Consider the following 21022-nt stretch of genomic DNA (forward strand, 5'->3'; position numbering starts at 1 on the left):
TAGAAATTGCTGTGCCAAAAGCTTTTTTTTTCCCAAAAGAAAACAGTTGTCTAAAAGACCATTTCAGAACACCAAAATACACGGATCAAGCCAGAATCTTGCAGTAGCGCCATTTTCACTTTGCAAGGAGCAAGCATCCTAAAATTATTGAGAATAAACAGAAGATCCCACCACCAAAAGGAGCCCAATCGTCTGTCACCATGTGGAATTCAAATGTTAGATTATAAAGCTGTCTTACTGAGGGTGCCTTTGGCAGGGCTTCATGAATGGCTCCGGCACCAGCTTCTCTAGGAGCCCTACCAAACGCACAAGTCAAAACCGGCTTCGCGTGCAAAGCCCATCCGAAGCCGCATGCCAATTTGTACTGGACGGCCGGAGCTGAAAATACCGGCTCCCCGCAGCTCCACCCCATCCATGCAAGCACTAATACCAAATTGCCCATCAAATCCACCGAAATCACACCCCAAAATGCCATCCCAACTCACTACCCTGCCACCTACCTCGCCTGCAGAGCAGCGCCGTGGCCGATAGCATCGCGCGGGGCGCGGCGGTGGAGTGCCGAGATGAGCTCAGCAATGGCATCGCGAGGGGGCGGCGGGGCCGCTGCCACCAACCAGCTACTCCCGTACACCGATTTCCACCGCAGACGAGCTCCCCATCTTCCAGACGACCGATTCCACCACGTCCCTATCTCATCCACTAGCTCCTGCGCCGCTGAGCTGAGCTCCAGGAGCTCGACCATGGCCGGCTAGGAACAGAGAGCAGAACGCTCTCTTCTTATCCACTCCTCATTCTCTCTCACCCGTGCCTGTCTTGGGCCTAAAAGGCTGTAATTCTATAATCGGCCTGTTCGGTAGTGCTGGCTGCACAGCTGCAGTGCTGCTGCTGCTGCAGCCCGCGTTCATCACAGCGAGTGGCTGACGCGCTGGGCTGGGCTGGGCTGCTGCTGTGCAGCCAGCACTACCGAACAGGCTGAATATGGACCAGTGTGCTCTGTGGTCCAATAACTCAGCTAGACAAATTATTTGTTAATCTAGAGTTCCTATTCTTATTTTTCATTTAACAGGGCAAACATAAAACTCATATATGTACAAGTAAGGGTATTGGACATTTGAACTCTTCCATCTATTTATAAAAGATAGAAGAAACCGTTCTGCCAAACATTTTTTAAAACGGCTTCAACTCCACCACAGAAGCTGCTCCACCGGAGGAGCCACAGCCGGAGCTGTTTCAGCCATAGCCGGAGCCCTGCCAAACGAGGCCTGAGGCTGACCCAAGGAAGAGCATGGCAATAATATAAGTTGTGGAGATATTTTAAGATTAGAGACACATTTGGAACTCTTAAATTTAGGATACCCCAGCCAACATGAGATTTTGATCTGAACACTTATTGTATTGGAACACCATTTGCAATCGAATAGAATCAGCACAATACTAAACATTTGATAACAAGTAGTAATGCATTCATGCTTTCTAATTACGCAGTTTACAGCTAAGAATAGTGCAGATGAGCAGAAGGACCTTTAGTTAATGTTGATGCATTCAACCTCAGAATTTGATCTTGCGTAGGCCAACATCAATATAAGCTTGGGAGCACCCAAACCTGCTTTCTTACAGCATCTAACTCTGGTGCACCATGGTAGTCAATAGTGACGAGTTCACAAGTGTTGTCAACTAACAAGTACTCACTCCAACCCGCAGCCTGTGGCAGAGCTTCATATATGCAATCCCCACGAATTCCAGGTGAATCTGGACCAAGCCAAGCATCAAAGCCATTTCCAGATACGAAAAGCGTCCGCCTTCCCAGGCTCATAGCCCTCACCCACCTTTGCTCCCCAGGTTCCCATCGGAAAACCTTATACTGCGGCTTGACCAACCCCTTGAAGATGAGTAAGGGCTCACCAGCACACTCCCCAAGTATGAAATCCGTGCTTTCCATCCAAGCATTTCTGACATGGTCACTGACTTCCCCTCCAAGCAGCTTTAACTCAACCTTATCGTCCCTCAGCTCCGCGATAGCGAGCTGGCAGGTGTTGAGGAGCGCATAGAGGACGCCATTGGCAGCGAGCATGCCGACCATCATGTAGAGGCCACGAACGCCGCTTCTGAGGCGGCAACATGCCTCCCGCCATCGGCCATCCCCGAGGCGGCAGTACCGGACCCACCCGGGGGCGATGAGGAAGACGAGGTCCCCGGCGAGGACTGCGCGGGAGAACAGGAAGGGGGTGTCGGGGACGAAGACCCGCTCGCCGGAGAGGAGGTGGGTGACGGAGAGCTCGTGGGCAAAGTAGTCGAAGGTGACGACGCGGGCGCCGTCGGAGGCGACGACGGCGCTGGGAAGAGGGGGAGTGGGCGCGCGGAAGCGCAGGAGGCGGCGGCGCGGGAGGTGGACGAGGGCGAGTGAGCGCCGGGAGGACGCGTGGTGGGGCACGAGGAGGTGCGGGGGCTGGGAGGCGAGGACGGCGCGGGAGGGGGGCAGCACGGCACGGTAGGAGCGGCAGGTGGAGCGGAGGGCGAAGAAGTCCTGGAGGGTCGTCAGGTGCCGCGCGATGTCCGGGATGAGCTCCGCCGGTAGGTACGGCGCAGCGGCGGTGGGGCGGTTGTCCGCGGCCATCTGTCTGCTGGGAGGTATCGGCGGCGTTGTGGTGAGTCGGGGGGCCGGCGGCGGAGGCCCGGAATGTCCCGGCGATCTGATTCTGGGGTGATTATCCTGTTGGCGTGGCAATAATGTAATTTGTTATAGGAATGGGAATTGTAGACCTCGGAAATTTTTCTCGTGGCAAGGCACTTGCGAGATGACGGTTTTTTTCGAAGACACCCAGACGACTAGACGACGGCAGACGACGATTTGATTTGCAATTCATTAAGCTATCCGATTTTTTATTTATATTTACTTGCAGAAATGCTCATGCATTGCTACGGGTCTTTATTAGCTCTCATGTCATTATTTGCTTCTTCCTGATATGTTAGTTTCGCTTCACAATATGTTGGTGCGTTGTTTCTGGTAGTCCTCTCTTTGCAAGTACAGTAGTAGAAAATATTTTTGGGTGGTTTGATGTCAGCTATTTATTACGTGGGATCCACACATGCAACTCGTGCTTTCCGACGGAAGCAGAGGCAGGCACAACTCTAAGTGGCGTACCGCGGTTCGGAGTCCAATTGCCGCGGTAAAAGGCGACCTACAATGGGAGCGGCGTCAAAATGTATGACGACGATGATGGTGCAACCGTTGTTGTGTCCGGAAATAGAAATAAAGCTAAGGATGGGAATGATTAAATTTGAAGGCTGTATTTTTTAATACAAACTTTTGCATACAATCTTGGATGAATACAAACTTCATACAAAATTTAGAGCTCGATGAGATATTAAACTTTGTAGTTGACAACTTTTCCATTCGAGATCGTTTAGTAGTCCGAAAATGTGTTATAAGTTCAGAAAAGAAACACATTTGCCACGTTATCAATCCACGACTCCAAAACCGAACGTTCCTATTGGCCGAACTCTCCTCGCACCCTTCCCTCTCAACCAGCCAACCTTATTTCCTCCTTCTCTCTCTTCTCTCCCACCTCTCCGGCACGCCCCCGCGAAGGAGCCCTGGCGGCTGGCGCGGCCACCTCGGCCTGACGCCGGTGGCCACCCTGGCCCCGACCCCGCGGCGGAGGCGGCCGGCGTGGCCACCAGCGGCGCTTGTAGTCGGCCGGCTCGAGCTCCACGACGGCGACAGACAGCGCAGCCCAGGCGAGGCTAGCCGGCTCGACCCCGGCACGGGTGGCCCCGACCCCAGTGTCGAGGCTGGCTGGTGCGGGCAGCTCCACCTCCACAATTGCAGTAAAGTTTGAGGACTTTTGGCAAAATCGTCAAGACATATTCCAAGGGTCGCGAGTTGATTACGAAAAAGTTGAGAATTGTTTTGCAAAATAACCACGATGGTTGGAAGAAACAACCGCACTTTAATATTAGGTAGAGATAGAGATTACGAAAAATACTAATTTTATTTTTTATTTTGAAGGTTAACTATACAAATTTGTATTGTTATTTTATTTACAGTAATGCTAGGGTGTAGGATACGCTTCTTGACTAGTCTCAGAAAATATCTTACGATTATATACTCTCATGTGTGTCCTTAGATCTTGCTACAGTACATACTTTGTTTGCATATATACCCTGCGTAGGCTAGTCAATCTATGCCACGCTATCGGTTCAATAGCCATGTCTATGGTGGCTTCAACCCTGGTCACAATAGCTCGGGATGGCTGGAGTGTTGTTAACAACTAGTCAGGTTGACGCACGATGCGCGTCTATACAAATGTTAACATGAAATAACGATGAAATGCAAATTTGTTATGTTATTGTGCTCAATCCAATATTAAATTCAAACAATTGTTTTTATCACAATGGTCGTCTGTATAACTTTTTTCTTAGGAATTCATTGACATTTGCGTGTTACTAGAAATAGCTAATGGATTGACGTGCTATGTTACACTGATTCTTGGTTTTGTTAGAGGTAAAAGATGAAATTAGTAATGAATGAATAATTCCATCATATTTTTTGAATTTATGAACTGAAAGCAAAATAAAAAAAGTATTGGAGCTATCACATATGAACATAGTATACAAAGTTTAGTTATTGTTTTCATACATAGGGAAAATTAAATATATTTTATACTTTCCATACAATATAACTACAAATGATAGAAAAAACCGCCATCGATCATTTTTATCAACAGTGCCGTGGGTACCACCAAATGGGCCCCACTAAACAGTGTGTGGGTCCCATGCGGATCACACCTGAATGTGAGTAGGTCCCACCTAAATAGTGTGCGGGTCCCACATGGGTCCAACCTGAACAATATGTGGGTCCCACGTGGGGTCAAAATTCATGAGGGAGCTCGAAACCTAGGAACTTTAGTATATGTATATATGCAAGGTGGTGTGCTTGGGTTGTTTAGCTTCGTTGGATATGGGTTTGCCCCACGGGTTGCTAGGGGTAGGCAGCAGGTGGTGACGGCCCTGTCCATCCTTCGTGATCCCTCATGTTCGGGTACGCCGTAGGAGTTTGAAAATTAGGTGTAACTACGCTGGCAGACCAGTAGGGTACTGTCTTCCTATAGTGCCTGGGTGCATAGAACTAAGTCCTATACAATGTGTGTATGTTTACTCTTATGTGATCTGTGCAGTATATAGTGAGTACAACCTTGTCACAACCCAGAGAGGGATAATTTCACTAAGTGGTTGTATGATCTCGATTTCCAAGATGATGATCTTTGCCTATTAGTTGGGGATTTCAATTTCTAGAGATCAACTGCTAATAGAAACATGCTTGGGGCAATCACAATGATATCATTATATTCAACAATATCATCAGTCATCTTGGACTTATTGAACTCCCCCTTAAAGGGAGATCTTACACATGGAGTAATATGCAAGATCAACCTCTCTTAGAGCAGATAGACTTGTTCTTCACAACCCTTGCTTGGACAACAGCTTTTCCTAACACTTTGGTTTTGCCTCTTGCGAAGATAACTTCAGATCACCTGCCATGCAAAATACAAATACAAACAAGCATTCCAAGATCAGATATATTTAGATTTGAAAATTATTGGCCTCTACAACCAGGCTTCAAGGATCTGGTTCTTGATAGTTGGATGAAACTAACACCAATTCTAGATTGTGCTAGAAGTATCACTCGAAAGTTGAAGCAGCTGAGGGACAGCATCAGAGTCTGGGATAGAACTAAAGCTTCCCTAAGAAAACTCATACAGAATTACAATCAGGTAATCCTCTTCATGGATTGGCTAGAGGATTTCAAAAGATTATTTCCCTGTGAGAAGACTTTTAGAAATATAATGAAAGTGCACATGCAAAAGCTGCTTCACTATCAAAATTTGTATTGGAAAAAGCGGTTTACAGAGAGAAGTGTGAAATTTGGCGATGAAAACACAAAATTCTTTCATGCAATGGCTTCTGAAAGATATAGGCAAAATACAAATGCACAGATACAAGACAAGGATGGTAGGATGGTCACAGACCACTTGGAAAAAGCTTTTCTTTTTTGGCAGGAACTCAGAGGAAGGCTTGGTATATCAAATGAAACTTTTATGCACTTTGATATGGCTCAGTTCCTACATGCCAATGTTGACCTACAAGACCTCATAGCTCCATTCACAACAGAGGAAATTGATCAAATAGTTAAAGAATTACCAAATAACAAGGCTCCTAGTCTAGATGGTTATAATGGTTATTTCTTCAAGAAGAGCTCGGATATTATCAAGGGGAACGTGAATAAGCTATGTGAAGATTTTCATAATAGACCAATTTCCCTCCTGAATGCTACCTTGAAGATTATAATAAAAATCTTAGCAAACAGGCTGCAAAAGGTTATCCTCTAGATTGTTCATAAAAATCAATATGGATTCATATAGTCAAGAACCATCCAAGATTGTCTTGCCTGATCTTTTGAGTACTTATATCAGTGTCATCATTCCAAGATCTTCATTGTGATCTTGAAGTTGGATGTTGCAAAGGCCTTTGACATAGTTGAACATCAGCCAATCATTAAGGTCATGGAAGCTTTGGGGTTTCCTGGTAGATGGATACAGTGGATCACTAACATATTTACATCAGCTTCCTCTGTGGTTCTTCTTACTGGAGTTCCAGGAAAGGCATTTTAGTGTAAAAGAGGGGTTAGGCAAGGGGACCCTTTATCCTCACTCTTATTTGTACTCATCGGTGACCTACTGCAAAGCATTATAAACAGGGCCTATACATTAAACATGTTCAAACCACCAGTACCACAGGATTCACAAACTGATTTTCCCATTATGCAATATGCAGATGACACCCTCCGCATTATGCAAGTAGACACCCCACAGCTAATGTGCCTCAAAGCACTGCTAAACACCTTTGCTCAGAGTACAGGACTCAAAGTTAATTTTCACAAATCCAGCTTGATTCCAATCAACGTGGAACTTGATAGAGTGACTCATCTTGCTATGCTTTTGGATGTCTGGTTGGCTCCATGCCTTTCACTTATCTTGGCTTACCAATGGGAACCACAAGACCTTTGGTAAGAGATTATGCTCCTCTTCTCTGTAGAATTGAAAGAAAGGTTGTAGCTACCACTATATTTTTGTCATACTCGGGGAGATTGTTGTTAAGATATTATGCTTGTCAACTCTATTATTACATCCCAATCAACATATATCTCTTCCATGTTGAAACTGCCAAACACTATCATCAAGGAGATTGATATTTATAGAAAGAACTTGATGAGGACATCCAGCGGTTACACAAGAACATGTGTACGAAGGACCAATTACGCGCAGCCGTGCTAAGAAATTCCAACACGAGGTGCATTCTTTCCTTGCTGAAATTAACTTCAACATACTTGAGAATTTTATACTATCTAAATCCTTTACATTGGTTGTGACTAGGTTTACACATGAAGAGGTGGGTATTGTACTAAATGAAGAAGAAACGCAACAATCAGAGCAAACCACAAGAAACAAACCAGCAAGGAATGTTTGGGTACGAGCGGATCAACCTAATGAAGCCAAACACCCAAACTGTTCCTGTTTTGATCTGTTCGGACCTGCATAATGAATCTGTCGAATTTATAAGCCCGGCTGTCTACCAGGGGGTTACCCAAGTGGTTGATTTGTAGGTGAGGACGATTGCGAAACCAAGAACTTGAAGGTGATCACAAGAACACGAAGGAGACACGAGGGTTTTAGACAGGTTCGGGCCTCCGGAGAGTAATACTCTACTTCCTGTATGTTGGATTGTATTGCTCAAGATTGATCTGATTGCCTTGGGCGGCTCCCTTGGCCACCTTATATAGGCTGACGACCAAGAGTTACAAGTTGTTTGAACTTAATCTACTCGGGAATTATATGGAAGGTAATCCAAGTCGGATTACAATACACGTCCCATGATATCCGGACAAATTTGGACTGTCTAGTTGCCTTGACGTGTACTCCATGAAACTTCATGTCCTCGGCCCGCACGTCCTGGTCGGGCAGGCCCACTTGTCAGGTCTAGCTAGTATCCTAATCGGTGGGGACCCGTGGGGTACCCATATCCCTCAAGCTCCCGAGCGATGTGTAGGCAAATAGGAACTTGAGGCCATCACAACAAAGCTTGAAATTAGGTCGGCTAAAGCTGTGATGGTGTCATGGTGACGGAGAGGCTATGCAGTGCTCAAAAAGAAGAAAATTCGAGCGAACGCAGAGCCAATGCGTAGAGCAAAGACAAGTGCTGAGCTGATAGAAGCCAGCGTTTAGCGAGTCAAAGCGACGGATATGGAGGGCGTCACAAGACACACTCCATAGGAGTAGCCCCCGAGCATTGAAGCGATTAGAATAATTGTCGAATGGTCAAGGAAGAAAGAAGTTGTATTTTGAAGTAGATCCCAGTGCCCGAGGAAAAAGATAGGTAGAGCCACTGAGGCCTACCGACCAAAAGTGCATGCCCAAATCTCTGGAGATAAGGACTGAAGCAATGATAGGTAAACGACAAAAAGTCCTTGTTCATAGGAGTACTGCACCATTGAAGCAACTTCATGGGAGTACTATCATCAGTACTTGAAGATAAGGCCAATCGTCACGTGAATACTATGGAGCCACGGTGGCATGGAAGAGCTCTGTCGTGCGCCCCCATGAGTTTATTGTAGCGTCTTGGATGTTAGCCAGCCACTCAACTATAAATAGACCAACATTGCAGCTTGGAGAGGCATGGCTCGAGTAATAGCGCTTGTAGGCTTAAAACTTGTAGTTATTGATAGGAGTAGCATTCACCCAGAAGCCTGATGCCAGAACAATTCTTGTGAGGAACACCCGGGTGCTCCTTCCCTTCGCAGTCTCTGTGATAGGGTCGGGGGGTAACGATGCTAGAAGAATCCTCATGAGGAGGTTGTATCATGAACCCTGCCAACTTTGTCCATGACACCAGCTTTCTTGTATTGTGTTTTTTTCTTTTTCTGCATTGTAGCTTCTGATGCTGGGATGTCAGCTATCCTAGAGCTGTTCACAGTCTTTTATAATATGTAATGCCGGGAATTTGATTTTAGCTGAATGAAAATATGCCTTTGCATCTTTTTCTTGTGTTTTATGGGGTCGCAGAGGCGTGCTTTCTTAGAACTGGGATACTGGTCCCCAAGGTTGTAAACTGGCTTTGCCACGGAAGCTTTGCCGAGTACAAGTAAGCGCCAAGCCACCGAGGACAAGGATTAGTGGGGGCCACAGAGGCGCTCCGAGTAGAATTAGGTGCTCAGCCCCCTAGGATGAGGACTAGCGGAGCTGCCGAGGCACTCCATGTAGAATTAGGCGTCCAGCCCCCGAGGCGAGGACTGCCAGAGCCGCCGAGGTACGCTGAGTAGATTTAGGTGTCCAGCCCCCGAGGATGAGTTCTGGTGGAGCCACTGAGGCATGCTGAGTGGAATTAGGTGTCCAGCCCCCGAGGATGAGTTTTGGTGGAGCCGCTGAGGCATGCTGAGTAGAATTAGGCGCCCAACCCCCAAGGATGAGGACTGGCGGAGCTGTTGAGGCATGCTGAGTAGAATTAGGTGCCCAGCCCCCGAGGATGAGGATTGGCGGAGCCGCTGAGGCACGTCGAGTAGAATTAGGTGCCCAGCCCGAGGATGAGGACTAGCAGAGCCACGGGGCGCGCCGAGTAGAATTAGGCACCCAGCCTCCGAGGATGAGGACTGGTGGAGCCATGGGGGTACGCCGAGTAGAATTAGGTATCCAGCATCTGAGGACGAGGACTGGTGGAGCCGTTGAGGCACGCCGAGTAGAATTAGGCGCTCAGCCCCCAAGGACGAGGACTGGTAGAGTCGCTGAAGCACGCCGGCCAGAGCTAGGTGTCTAGCACCGAGGACGAGGATTGACAAAGACACGGAGGCGCGTCATTAAAAGCGCAACAATGATCCCACAGATTCCATCCCACACACGCATCGCTAATGGAAATGCCTGTTAATTTTGCCCTGTACGTTGCGTTGTTGTAACGGAAGGCCCGTGATTTCCGTCCGTAACTCACGCCGTCACCCCCTTTAAAAGCATGAGGGGTACGGAGCCGTTGCAATTCTTATCTTCAATCTATCTTAGCGCCTCCGCCTTGAGCTCACTGAGCACTTCACCTCTACGCCCACGAACCCTAGGCCGTGCCGCCACAACCCACGTTCTGCTTGTGCACACGCCACCACCACCCGAGCCGCCACATCGTTATATGCGCATCAAAACCCTAGTCCTTTTTAGATTTAAGTCTCAAGTTTCCAAGCTCGAAGAGATGGCTCAACCCAATGCCCCGGAGCTTTCCTCGGTGTGGAGGAAGTCTATGATGACACAGGAGCACATCCAATCTCTCATCAACCGTGGCCTCCTTGGCCTGCAAGAGCTACTGACTGGAAGCCCACCACTGGTCAGGAGTTCCCATCGGAGGACACAGCGGAGGCAGTGGTGTTCGTGCCATTCTTCAAGTGTGGATTCGGGATCCCCACAGGAGACTTCTTCCGCAACCTCCTCAACTACAACAAGATTGAGCTGGTACACTTGAATCTGAACTCAATCTTGGACATATATGTTTTCATCCATCTGTGCAAAGTGTTCTTGGGCACCCCCCCCATTTTCATCTGTGGCACTATCTTTATCAACTGAAACCCATGATTACTAAGGGGAAAAATGACCGGGTTATTGGGGGTTGTTGTTTCTCGCTGCGACCCAAAAGGATGCAGCAGTACTTTGATATGGAATTAAGGGAGTACAACAAGGTGTGGCATGCCGAGTGGTTCCTCATCGCGGATCAGAAACCTGAGCTACCACCGCATATGGGGTACAGGCTCGTGGCAGTGTCCGAGTCACAAAATCTACCTACCTTGGAAGAATAGGTCCAAGTCAATGAGCTGTTGGCAAAGATCGTCGACCTAAAGGCACAAGGGTTGACAGCCGCGGCCATCAGTATCAATTTCTGTTAGAGAGCGATGCATCCCATCAAATACCGTCCATCGTACGAGTACTTGGGGCTTGATGATCTGACCCGGGAGGTCCGTGACAAGGTGCCCAACGAGGAGGTCATCAGACGGGTGTGTGAGTTCTTCAAGGGTGTCATTAGCAACAGAGACGCCCCCAAAGCCTTTTTGTTGAAGAGGCCGTCACCTACCCTGGTAAGATTGTACTTAGCTTTGTTTTGATGCAGTGCGTGATGTTTCTGACTTGAAGCAATGACTTGACTAGGATGATGCATTTGTTTATTTTCGCCCATCGCCACTACCTGGAGAGGCTAAAGTGACGCCGCCGAAGATCTGTCCAGCTGATGCGCCGGTTGCGCCACCTGTCAACCTTGAGTTTCACTCGGAGTCCTCTTTTGGGTCGGTCGTGAGCGCGATAAAAGAGGCCAAGAAGGATCAGGGCGTCGGGTAGGTTGGATGGCAGACCTGGCAGGTCATGCGCAAGCAGCCCCTTCCCAAGGTGCCTCAGTTGAGTGGGAAGAGGAAGAAGATGGCCGGCAAGAGGAAGGAGAAAGCCGCGCCAAGTACCGCTGCCTCGACCAGGTCGGTCAGCTAGGTGGAGTCCGACGCGACGAGCCCGGCCACGAAGGACAAGGAGTCGGAACTCAAGAAGACTACCACAACTAATGTGGCTCGCCTCAAGGAGGCGTTGAAGGCAAAGATGCGTAGTGGCTCTAGTGGAGATACATCCGTTCCGCCTCCGCAATTGTGCCCAAAGTTGCGCTTGAGGAAGAAGAGCACCCTGTAAGTGCCGCTATCTTTATACTGTCTATGTTTATGATTGTAGTCTAATCTTGCATGGATTGCTGGTTGTGATGATGATGCAGGATTGGCGTGCGGTCTGATGACAGCAGCGCACAGCTAATGAGGTGCTCGGGCCAAACCGAGGCGACCAGCGTGTTGGAGGTATGCCCTAGAGGCAATCATAGAGATGATGATATTCCATTTGTATCCATGATTTGTATATTGTGTTCATTGAATATCCATTAAAGGCTACTTGAATTGATTTGCAATTATGTGAATTGTATGTGAAACTCTTTACTTGTATGGTTATTCTAAAGTTGTCCCTAGTCGGAGTTCATGTGAGGACACACATGAATATTAGACTAGCACATGCATTAGTTGATGACTATGTTTCACAAGTCATGGACATGGAGATGTTGAACTAATAATGTGGGCACATGTGGAGACATGTCCTAGGACTGACCCAACACGAGAAGTAGTTCTCTCTTTAAACAACATATACGCTTTGTCCTTAGACCTGAGATTGTCGCATGTATTCTAGATGTGGATCGACCTACTTAGGGGCTATCAAACGCTACGCCGTAATAGGGTAGTTATAAAGGTAGCTTCCGGGTTTGTCAAGAAGCATGCTATGAGACATGGTCAATCAAGATGGGATTTGCCCCTCTCTGATTGAGAGTGATATCTCTGGGCCCGTCGAGTGATCGGATCCGAAAATGCATGGCCATGCTACGTACGGTTAAGAGTTAACCTACAAAGGGATTCCGAATCACAGGATCGAGAAAGAGCGGTCGACTTGAAGCTAGACCAAATATCGTGAGGCAAAGGGAATAGCATGTATATTATGTTGTGATGGTTCGTCTGATATGATCTTCGTGTGCGTATAGGAGTTGGCACGTCTTGCTAGAGGCCGCTACCGACTATTAGGCCGAGTAGGAGTACTCGGGCCATGTCTATACGTATCCGAACCCATAGGGTCACACACTTAAGGGGCTGGAAACCCAATTCAGATCTGATCCGAGTTGGATTAGGTTTAGAAGTACTAATGGGCCTCGGACCCAGAGGCCCGTCAGGAACCTCTATAAATAGAGGGGTGGGGGCGCCCTAGGGTTTACACCTTTTTTGGTGAAACACACCTGCCGCGCCTCCCACGCCCTCGCCTGTTGCAACTCGCGGATCTAGCAGTCCGGTTTGCGACGCTTCCTCCCTGCACGTGTGGATACCTTGGAGGTGTTGCGCCTGCAGCACTTGGACGAGCCGCCGACGAGCCACCGACGAGCCACGACGAGCCAACGATGAGCCGCGGCACCGGGGGCGATCTTGCTGCACGTGGACGAGCTGCTGAGGAGCTGCTGGACGTTGACGTGATCGACTACGTACGACTACGTGATCGTCTTCACCGCATCGACGCATATCTACATCTTCCGCACCAGTAGTGCGTCGAGTGGTAATCCCGTGATCCTTATACGGCAGTTATTCCTGGTTTTACGCGGTAGAAATTTTGATTTGCGCTAGCGTAGCCTACCTCGTATGCCAACAGTGGTATCAGAGCCGTAGCTGCTTAGTTTTGGATTCGGGATGTGTGCATATGGAGATATGCGAGTTTTCAGTTTGATCTATGTCCTGGTTTCGTGCTCTTGCTGCAATGGTAGTGTAACGACATACTCCTACCGGTCGGTTTCCGCCATCGGAGTTAAGTGATACACGTAAATCCAGTTGCAGTGAGCGAAGATCAATATGATTGGTCGAATCGAAATCCAGGGTCATACGCCAGGCGCATTAGATGTGCAATAGTAGATGGGATCTACTACCGGGGTCGGGATTTTTGCCGTATGCGTATGCTTCGGTAAATCAGCCGTAACTTTTCGGTACGATCTCGGATCGGGGCGAATTTTATATGAAAATTGATCTACAGAAAAAGTTACACATGATGGAGTTTCGGGTGAAATTAGATTTCCCAAATTCGGCTTGGAAGATGGAGTTTCGGGCATCCGATGTTTGGAACGTTAGGACGCCTAACTCTGTTTTGCAGGATGTATGTTTGTATCTTGTGATCAGTATGACCCCCTTGTGTATGTGATGCATGTGTGTAACTCATTCGTGACCTGCGTGTTGCGCGTACGGCAACACGGCAGGAGGCATATGTGTTGTCACTTTATTGTATTTAATGGTCTGCGTACCAATCTGTGATGATCCAAGCAACTATGTAATCTTCATTACTAGCTTCTTCACTAGCTATTAGGCGTAATAGCATGTTCTAGTTCTTGGAGGACTCATCACCAGGAGGATGGCGCACATGGAACATGGAGATGGAGATCACCATGGTGAACAGGTTCTATGGAGATGGAGATCACCATATGAAAACGGGCCATACTGTATCACAACTGTGTGAATGCTGTTTTGTTTATGTTTTACTTTCTGCATGCTGTGATGTTAGAAGTAGAACGATCCCTCACAAAGTTTAAGTTAGTATGCCCTCCCAACTAAAACTTGCACTGTCCCATGTCTTGTACAATTAGTGGTGGGTCTATGAAATTAGGGTGCCACTAGTTTTCCTTGACTAGACGGGTTTGTGTCGGACACTTACATGCATAAGGGTTGGTTTGCTTAACAAGGTTATCTTAACGGTTAAGGACCTTGGGGCATAAAGGTTGGGCGCCAAGACATAGAGATGTCACCCAACAACAGGAGTCATATGTGATATGATTAGCAAAAGTTGCTTACCGATCTACCTTGTTTGCTAGCGGTGATGCTAAAGCTCACTAGTGGATTTGTTAGTTGTGGATCCTGAATCACTAAGTTTCAATAGAGGGATATTGATTTTAGTGGGAATAGATTTTGTTAAAATAGTTTAATGTGATTTGCTCTATCATGGATACGTTTGTCTTAGTGTATTTTGCATTACTTTGTTGTAGATCAAATGGCACCTAGCAGCACTACACCGTTTGCTTTGCGTTTGGTCCTTGAGAAGGACAAGTTGAATGGAACAAATTACTCGGATTGGATCCGTAACCTGAGAATTGTTCTCAGGGCTGAGAAAAAGGAAGATGTTCTAGACAACCCACTACCAGAAGAACCTGCTGATGATGCACCCGCTGGTGCTAAGAATGCTTACAAGAAAGCATGTGATGCTAACCTCGAAGTAAGCTGCCTTATGCTTGCTTGCATGGAACCCGAGCTGCAGATGCAGTTCGAAACAAACCATGAGGCGCACGATATGATCGTGGCGCTTAGAGACATGTTCCAAACACATGCCAGGACTGAAAGGTTCAATGTGTCTAAGGCCTTTGTTGAGAGCAAGCTAGCAGAAGGCGCAGCAGTAGGACCACACGTAATCAAGATGGTTGGTTACACTCAACGGTTGGAGAAGCTAGGCTTCCCACTGGGCCAAGAGTTGGCCACTGATTTCATTCTTTCATCTCTTCCGCCTAGCTATGGGAACTTCATCTCGAACTACCATATGCATGGGATGGAGAAGGGTCTGAATGAGCTGTGTGGCATGCTTAAAACAGCAGAGGCTGACATCAAGAAAAGCGCTAGTACCAGCCATGTGATGGCTATACAGAACAAGCCTAGCTTTAAGAAGAAGGGCAATTCTTGGAAGAAGAAGGGTAAGGCTGGAACGTCCAAGCCAAACCCAGCGCCCAAGGTTAAAGCTGGACCTGGACCTGCTCCAGACAAAGAGTGCTTTTACTGTCATGAACTTGGTCACTGGAAGAGAAACTGCAAGCAGTACCTAGCTTCCTTGAAGAATGGCGGAAGTAAGAGTACTTCTACCTCAGGTACGCTTGTTGTTAATGTTATAGACAACATATTTCTCGCTGATACAATTATTAATTCTTGGGTATTTGATACCGGATCGGTTTCTCATATTTGCAATTCGATACAGGGAATGATAAGAAGTAGAAGCGTGGAAAGAGGAGAAGTTGATTTCCGCGTGGGCAATAATGCAAGAGTTGCTGCGTTGACCGTCGGGACGATGCAACTCCACCTCCCGTCAGGATTTATTATGGAGTTGAATAATTGTTATTTCGTTCCTAGTTTAAGTCGAAACATTTTGTCTCCTTCATGCTTGATGAAGGATGGTTATTCATTTGCGAGTGAAAACAATGGTTGTGTGATCTCTAAGAATAATATGTTTATGGCTTTTGCACCCATTGTGAATGGATTATTTGTTTTAAATCTTGATGGTTCACCTGTCTGTAATGTAAGTGCTAAAAGGCCTCGGCCTAATGATTTGAGTCCTACCTACTTGTGGCATTGTCGTTTGGGTCATATAAGTGAAAAGCGCATGAAGAAGCTCCATTCTGATGGACTTCTAACTTCGTTTAACTTCGTTTCACTTCGTTTAATCTGATCGTGGAGGCGAGTATTTGAGCCACGAGTTTAGCAATCATCTAAAGAGTTGCGGAATTGTTCCACAACTTACGCCGCCTGCAACATGCTATGAGACATGGTCAATCAAGATGGGATTTACCCCTCTCTGATTGAGAGTGATATCTCTGGGCCCCTCGAGTGATCGGATCCGAAAATGCATGGCCATGCTACGTACGGTTAAGAGTTAACCTACAAAGGGATTCCGAATCACAGGATCGAGAAAGAGCGGTCGGCTTGAAGCTAGACCAAATATCGTGAGGCAAAGGGAATAGCATGTATATTATGTTGTGATGGTTCGTCTGATATGATCTTCGTGTGCGTATAGGAGTTGGCACGTCTTGCTAGAGGCCGCTACCGACTATTGGGCCGAGTAGGAGTACTCGGGCCATGTCTATATGTATCCGAACCCATAGGGTCACACACTTAAGGGGCTGGAAGCCCAATTCGGATCTGATCCGAGTTGGATTAGGTTTAGAAGTACTAATGGGCCTCGGACCTAGAGGCCCGTCAGGAACCTCTATAAATAGAGGGGTGGGGGCGCCCTAGGGTTTACACCTTTTTTGGCGAAACACACCTGCCGCGCCTCCCACGCCCTCGCCTGTTGCAACTCGCGGATCTAGCAGTCCGGCTGGCGACGCTTCCTCCCTGCATGTGTGGATACCTTGGAGGTGTTGCGCCTGCAGCACTTGGACGAGCCGCCGACGAGCCACCGACGAGCCACGATGAGCCAACGACGAGCCGCGGCACCGGGGGCGATCTTGCTGCACGTGGACGAGCTGCTGAGGAGCTGCTGGACGTTGACGTGATCGACTACGTTGATCGACTACGTACGACTACGTGATCGTCTTCACTGCATCGACGCATATCTACATCTTCCGCACCAGCAGTGCGTCGAGTGGTAATCCCGTGATCCTTATACGGCAGTTATTCCTGGTTTTACGCGGTAGAAATTTTGATTTGCGCTAGCGTAGCCTACCTCGTATGCCAACACAGCGGTCGCACTGTCGAGCAGTCGCCAGCCATAGAGGTTGGGACTGGTGATGATGGTCACGTCATGGAGGTTGCACCGACTCACCGCAACAGGATGAGATTGGCTCCAAAGCTGCTGAAGATGCCATGGCCGACCTCAAGGTCACGAAGGAGGTAGATAAGGATGTCATGATCGACCCTGAGATCGAGAAGGAGGCTGAAGAGGATGCCAGGGACGAGCTTCAGCAGGATGAGCCACCCAGGGATGGTCAACTCCCTGAGAGGTCCACCTGGGATGGAGTAAATGATTCTGACACCTTGGACGTCTCTGGGGTTGACCTTGCAAGGGGATGCAGCACAGGACAAGAAGGATCTTGCCAAGCTACGGTAGTCGTCCTCCGAGATTTTTGAGTTGTTATTCGTAAGTGTGCCAACCAACCCGGAGGACTTATATCTGAAATCCAGTTTCTTTGTAGAGGTCTGATTGTTAGAATGTAAGCAGGGTTTGGCCGAGCGTGCTCATAAGAGGGCAAACAGGATCCATCATGCCAAGCAATATCGCCTAAAGGCAGAGCGCTTGGAGGCCAAGCTCAAGAAGGCAAAAGGATATCTCGAGAGCCAGCTGTCTTGATAGAACCTCAAGAAGATAGTGCATGATGGACTCATGAAAGGTATGGTGTGCTGACCTGTTTTAATCAATTTTTTGCTTTGACAACCTTGATGCTAATGCGATCCTGTGTTGGTTATGCAGATTCCGTGATGCAAGTAGCTAGACTCCAGCGGAACCTCAAGGAGTGCAAGGACTCCAATGCTCGCCTCAAGGCCGACCTACAAAAGGCCAAAATTGACTTTGCTTTTGAGAAGGAGATCCTCACTTCGAACTTGATGGGTATGTTATGCCGACTTGTTAAATCATGTTTTTCTTGGATATCGTCGCACTGATGCAGACTTGGTCGGACAAACAGATTCCATGAGGAGGGAGGAGAAGCTCAAACGAAACCTCAAGTAGGAGCATGACACGGTGGTCAAGCGTGAGTATGCAGTATTCCAGAAGCTAACGTACGAAGCTGAAGTGTGCAAGGAAACCGAACATTGCTTAGAAGCTGCTGTAAGTAATCTTAGGAATGACCAATGTGTAATTGCAAGGTTGGAGTTAGAGCTAGAGGAGCTACGAAAGTTGCCTTGCTATGTTATGGACATGATCCAGGCAGACGCCGACTACTATTGCCGTGCTGACGACATGAGTAGTAGCGGAGATGTATAGGAGCAAGTCTTCGTTCGGCGAGGGAGCAGTGAGTACAGGAGGCTTTGACAGAAAGTCTTTGAGTTGTGTTAATGCCTTATCTGCCTCTTCCATCCATTTGAACTTGTCCTGGCATTTGAGAAGCTTTAAGAAGGGTAGTCCCCGTTCTCCAAGTCTCGAGATGAACCGGTTGAGAGCGGCCATGTAGCCTGTGAGTTTCTGCACATCCTTAATGCTGGCTGGTGCCTGCATGTTTGTGATGGCAGATATCTTCTCTGGGTTGGCCTCAATGCTGTGATGGCTAATGATGAACCCGAGTAGTTTGCCGGAAGGTACTCCAAAGACACACTTAGTAGGATTGAGTTTCCATCGGAAAGCACGGAGACTGGAGAAAGTTTCCTCGAAGTCAGCAATGAGTTCCTCTCGGTTCCTTGTTTTGACGACGACGTCGTCGACATAAGCTTCGACATTGCGATGAAGTTGTTTTTCAAAGCACATCTGTATGGCCCTTTGATAAGTCGGTCCTGCGTTCTTTAGTCCGAAGGACATTGTTTTGTAGCAGAAAGCTCCAAAGGGCGTGATGAACGCTGTTTTGGCTTGATCTTCCTCTTTGAGGCTTATCTGATGATAGCCGGAGTAGCAATCGAGGAAGCATAGCAAGGCGCACCTGGCGGTGGAGTCAACTACTTGATCAATCCTGGGTAGCCCAAAAGGATCTTTCGGGCAGTGTTTGTTGAGGTCGGTGTAGTCGACACACATTCTCCATTCGTTGTTTTTCTTACGAACAAGCATAGGATTGGCGAGCCAGTCAGGATGGAAGACTTCCTTGATGAATCCTGCCGCGAGTAGCTTGGCTAACTCTTTTTTGATTGCTTCTCGTCTGTCCTAAGCAAACCGGCGTAGTCGTTGCCATTTTGGAGTAGCTTTGGGATCGACGTTGAGGGAATGCTCGATAAGTTCCTTGGGCACACCTGGCATGTCAGCCGGCTTCCAAGCGAAGATATCATGGTTAGCCCGAAGGAAACTGACGAGCGCGAATTCGTATTTAGGATCTAGCCCTGTTCCGATCAGGGCTGTCTTGGAAGGATCACCGGTCTGGAGGTCGACTGACTTCAAGTCTTGCTCACTAGCAGGTTTCACTTTCGTGGATCCTGACTTGGTTTCCGGGATCTCAAGTTCAGTTGGATGAAGCTTTTTTGAGGCTGTGAAGATTTGCTGTATGGGACTAGGAGATTGAGTAGTCGCAGCAATTTCCACGGCTTCGGTGTCGCATTCGTAGGATCTCCAGAGATCTCCTCGTAGCGTGAGCTCTCCTTTGGGACCTGGCATTTTGAGTACCAGGTAGACATAATGTGGTATGGCCATAAACTTGGCTAGTGCTGGCCGTCCGAGTATAGCGTGATAAGATGTCTCGAAGTCGGCGACCTAAAATCTGATGTACTCGGTGCGGTAATGTTCCTTAGTTCTGAAGGTGACTGGAAGGACAACTTGTCCCAGTGGTATGGCCGCGTTTCCGGGCATAATGCCACAAAAAGGTGAATCCGTTGGGGTAAGCATTTCAGTGACGTCGAGGCACATTTTCCTTAATGTTTTGGTGAAAATAACGTTGAGGCCGCTCCCGCCGTCGATGAATACTTTGGTTAACTTTGAACATGTAAGCCTGGATCCAGGACTAGTGGAAAACGGCCGGGTTCTGAAAATTTTGTCCATCGATCTTTTTTGCTGAAAGAAATTGGAACTTCCGACCACTTTAGCGGTGTGGGGTCCGTCGGCTCGATGGCCATGATCTCCCTGAGTACGAGTTTGTTAGCTCGCTTGGATGCGGTGCTAGGACTGCCGCCAAAAATGACGTTGACGGTTTTTGAAGCTGGTTGGAAATCGTTGTCCTCATCTTCGTCATTGCGGGCTTTTTTTTACCCTTATCTCTGTTTTTGGCGTACTCTTCAGGAGTTGGTGGTACGGGTAAGTCTTGCATGACTCGGCGCATGCTGTAACAGTCTATTGCAGAGTGCTTGCTAGTCGGGTGCCATGGGCACTGCTTTTTGAGTAGCTCCGTGAAGGTTGGTCCTTCGTCGTATCTGCGATGTCCCTTTTTTTCGGAACTGGTCATGGCAGCAACGGTGTTGTCGGGTTTCCTTTTGCGATTGTGGTTACCCGGATAGGAGTTCCGAGCATCGTTATGCCGAGTTTTATCTATTTCATTGTTGTGGATGTTGTCGCGTCTGCGATTACAGTGGGAACCGAATTGTTCTCGTTCTTTGTCCTCTTCATCGGCCCACTGTTGCACCATGAGTTTGAGTTCTTTGACATCGGCTGGTCATCGGCGACCAAAGTCTTGGTATGTTCATCGATCATAGAGTCCGTTTTGGAAGCACTCAATGACATCTGCTTCGGAGATGTCCACTATAGTAGCCTTCTTTTCGAAGAACCGTCGCAGATAGTCGCGCAGGGTCTCGCCCTCTTTCTGCTTAATTTGTCTTAAGTCGATTTTGTTGCCTGGTCTAGCCATGGAGCCGGCGAAGTTGTTGGTAAAAGCCTTTCTCAAGTCTGCCCAAGAGTCGATGGACTTGGGTTTGAGTGACTCGAGCCAAGTCAGTGGTGCGGGTTCCATGCATATGGGGAAATGAATGACTTTAGTGCCATTGTTACCCCCGGCTGCTTGGACGGCTAGCGAGTAACAGCGTAGC

General features: G+C 47.9%; 1 protein-coding gene across 1 annotated transcript; it reads right to left on the reverse strand.

The window, feature by feature from the left end:
* Positions 1-1320: 1320 nt before the first annotated feature.
* On the reverse strand, positions 1321-2719 carry LOC117863644 (uncharacterized). Its single transcript, XM_034747450.2, has one exon. It carries the CDS (start codon positions 2612-2614, stop codon positions 1577-1579), a length of 1038 nt encoding a protein of 345 aa, XP_034603341.1. The 5' UTR covers positions 2615-2719; the 3' UTR covers positions 1321-1576.
* Positions 2720-21022: the final 18303 nt, after the last annotated feature.

This window comes from Setaria viridis, chromosome 7 (assembly GCF_005286985.2).
Source record: "Setaria viridis chromosome 7, Setaria_viridis_v4.0, whole genome shotgun sequence".
NCBI lineage: Eukaryota > Viridiplantae > Streptophyta > Magnoliopsida > Poales > Poaceae > Setaria > Setaria viridis.

Coding starts and splice junctions, on each gene's coding strand:
- LOC117863644 (XM_034747450.2), bottom strand. CDS start 2,614: ATGGCCGCGGACAACCGCCCCACCGCCGCTGCGCCGTACCTACCGGCG.